The sequence below is a fragment of the Primulina eburnea genome, chromosome 4, assembly GCF_022965805.1.
Source record: "Primulina eburnea isolate SZY01 chromosome 4, ASM2296580v1, whole genome shotgun sequence".
NCBI classification, from domain to species: domain Eukaryota; kingdom Viridiplantae; phylum Streptophyta; class Magnoliopsida; order Lamiales; family Gesneriaceae; genus Primulina; species Primulina eburnea.
In genome coordinates this window covers 37,508,638-37,509,771 of record NC_133104.1, presented here as the reverse complement: position 1 = coordinate 37,509,771, position 1,134 = coordinate 37,508,638, and the positions used below count along the sequence as shown (strand labels likewise).

The window sequence follows — 1,134 nt, the reverse complement described above, 5'->3', positions numbered from 1 at the left end:
CTTTCTTATCAATCTTTAATACAATAGAAACAAACTAAATATTGAAACCCTACCAACATTGCCGTAAAATATATTTTATCATTTATCGAAGTAATTATATATAAAATCCCAAACTTCTAGTTTCTCCATCCATCTTGCATGCATGCAGCTCTGCCATAATTATATATATATATATATATATATATATATATATATATATATATATATATATATACAATTATATATATATATATATATATATATATATATATGTGTGTATTAATGCTCATTAATAATTAATCTATATATTGTGAATCATTTTTCAGTATGCACGCATGCAAAAATTGCCTCAGAAATTCCAAAGAAAATTTGACGTCGAGTAGCCGCTATTTATGTGGCCATTATCTTCTTCATCATCGACAACCTCGGCTGTGAAATGCGGCGCGTACACATCACCGGTCTCCTGGAAATACCAAAAATCAGAAACAATCTCCCGTTGATCACTCCCTCCACTACCGTTTTCTAAAGGATCCAAGAACGACCAATCAATAGAGTTATTAGCAGACCCGGACCGAAACCGGTCCTCTTCTCCTCTCTCCACTGGCGGCGGTGCCTGCCGCTGTCCAGTCGAGCTTCCCTCATAACTACTAGCGTACCGCTGCGCAACAGCCTGGATTTCCCCCGGCGTGAGCGACTGCCCGCCTGCGATATTCGGCGGGTCATCCGGGAAATTAAACTTGGCGTTGCGACCACGGAGGCAGAACTGGGCTGCATCGAATGCACGCGCCGCCTTCTCAGCCGTGACGTAAGAGCCGAGCCATATGCGATCCCGGCTGTTGGGAAGCCGTATCTCGCAGACGTATTTGCCCCATTTACGTCTTCTTACACCCGTGTACTTCAATTCTCGGTCCTGTGCTTCTGACGATGAATTTCCACCATTTATATGATCCATTTTTCTTGTAAATGTTGCGGCTGTGGGATTAAGTTGGATATATATATATATATATATATATATATATAAGGGGGAGCACAGTCCAAGAATCCATGGGGAGGAACAAAATGGAATTAAAATGAATGAATTTCATGAGTCAAAAAGTTTGGTCTGAGGAGCGTGTTGAATTATAGTAAAACCTAGTGAGTTTGCACGTGGATATA

General features: G+C 40.1%; 1 protein-coding gene across 1 annotated transcript; it reads right to left on the bottom strand.

Moving 5' to 3' along the window:
- Positions 1-292: 292 nt before the first annotated feature.
- On the bottom strand, positions 293-931 carry LOC140830266 (ethylene-responsive transcription factor ERF017-like). Its single transcript, XM_073193550.1, has one exon. The coding sequence runs from the start codon at positions 929-931 to the stop codon at positions 329-331; it is 603 nt and encodes a 200-aa protein (XP_073049651.1). The 3' UTR covers positions 293-328.
- Positions 932-1,134: the final 203 nt, after the last annotated feature.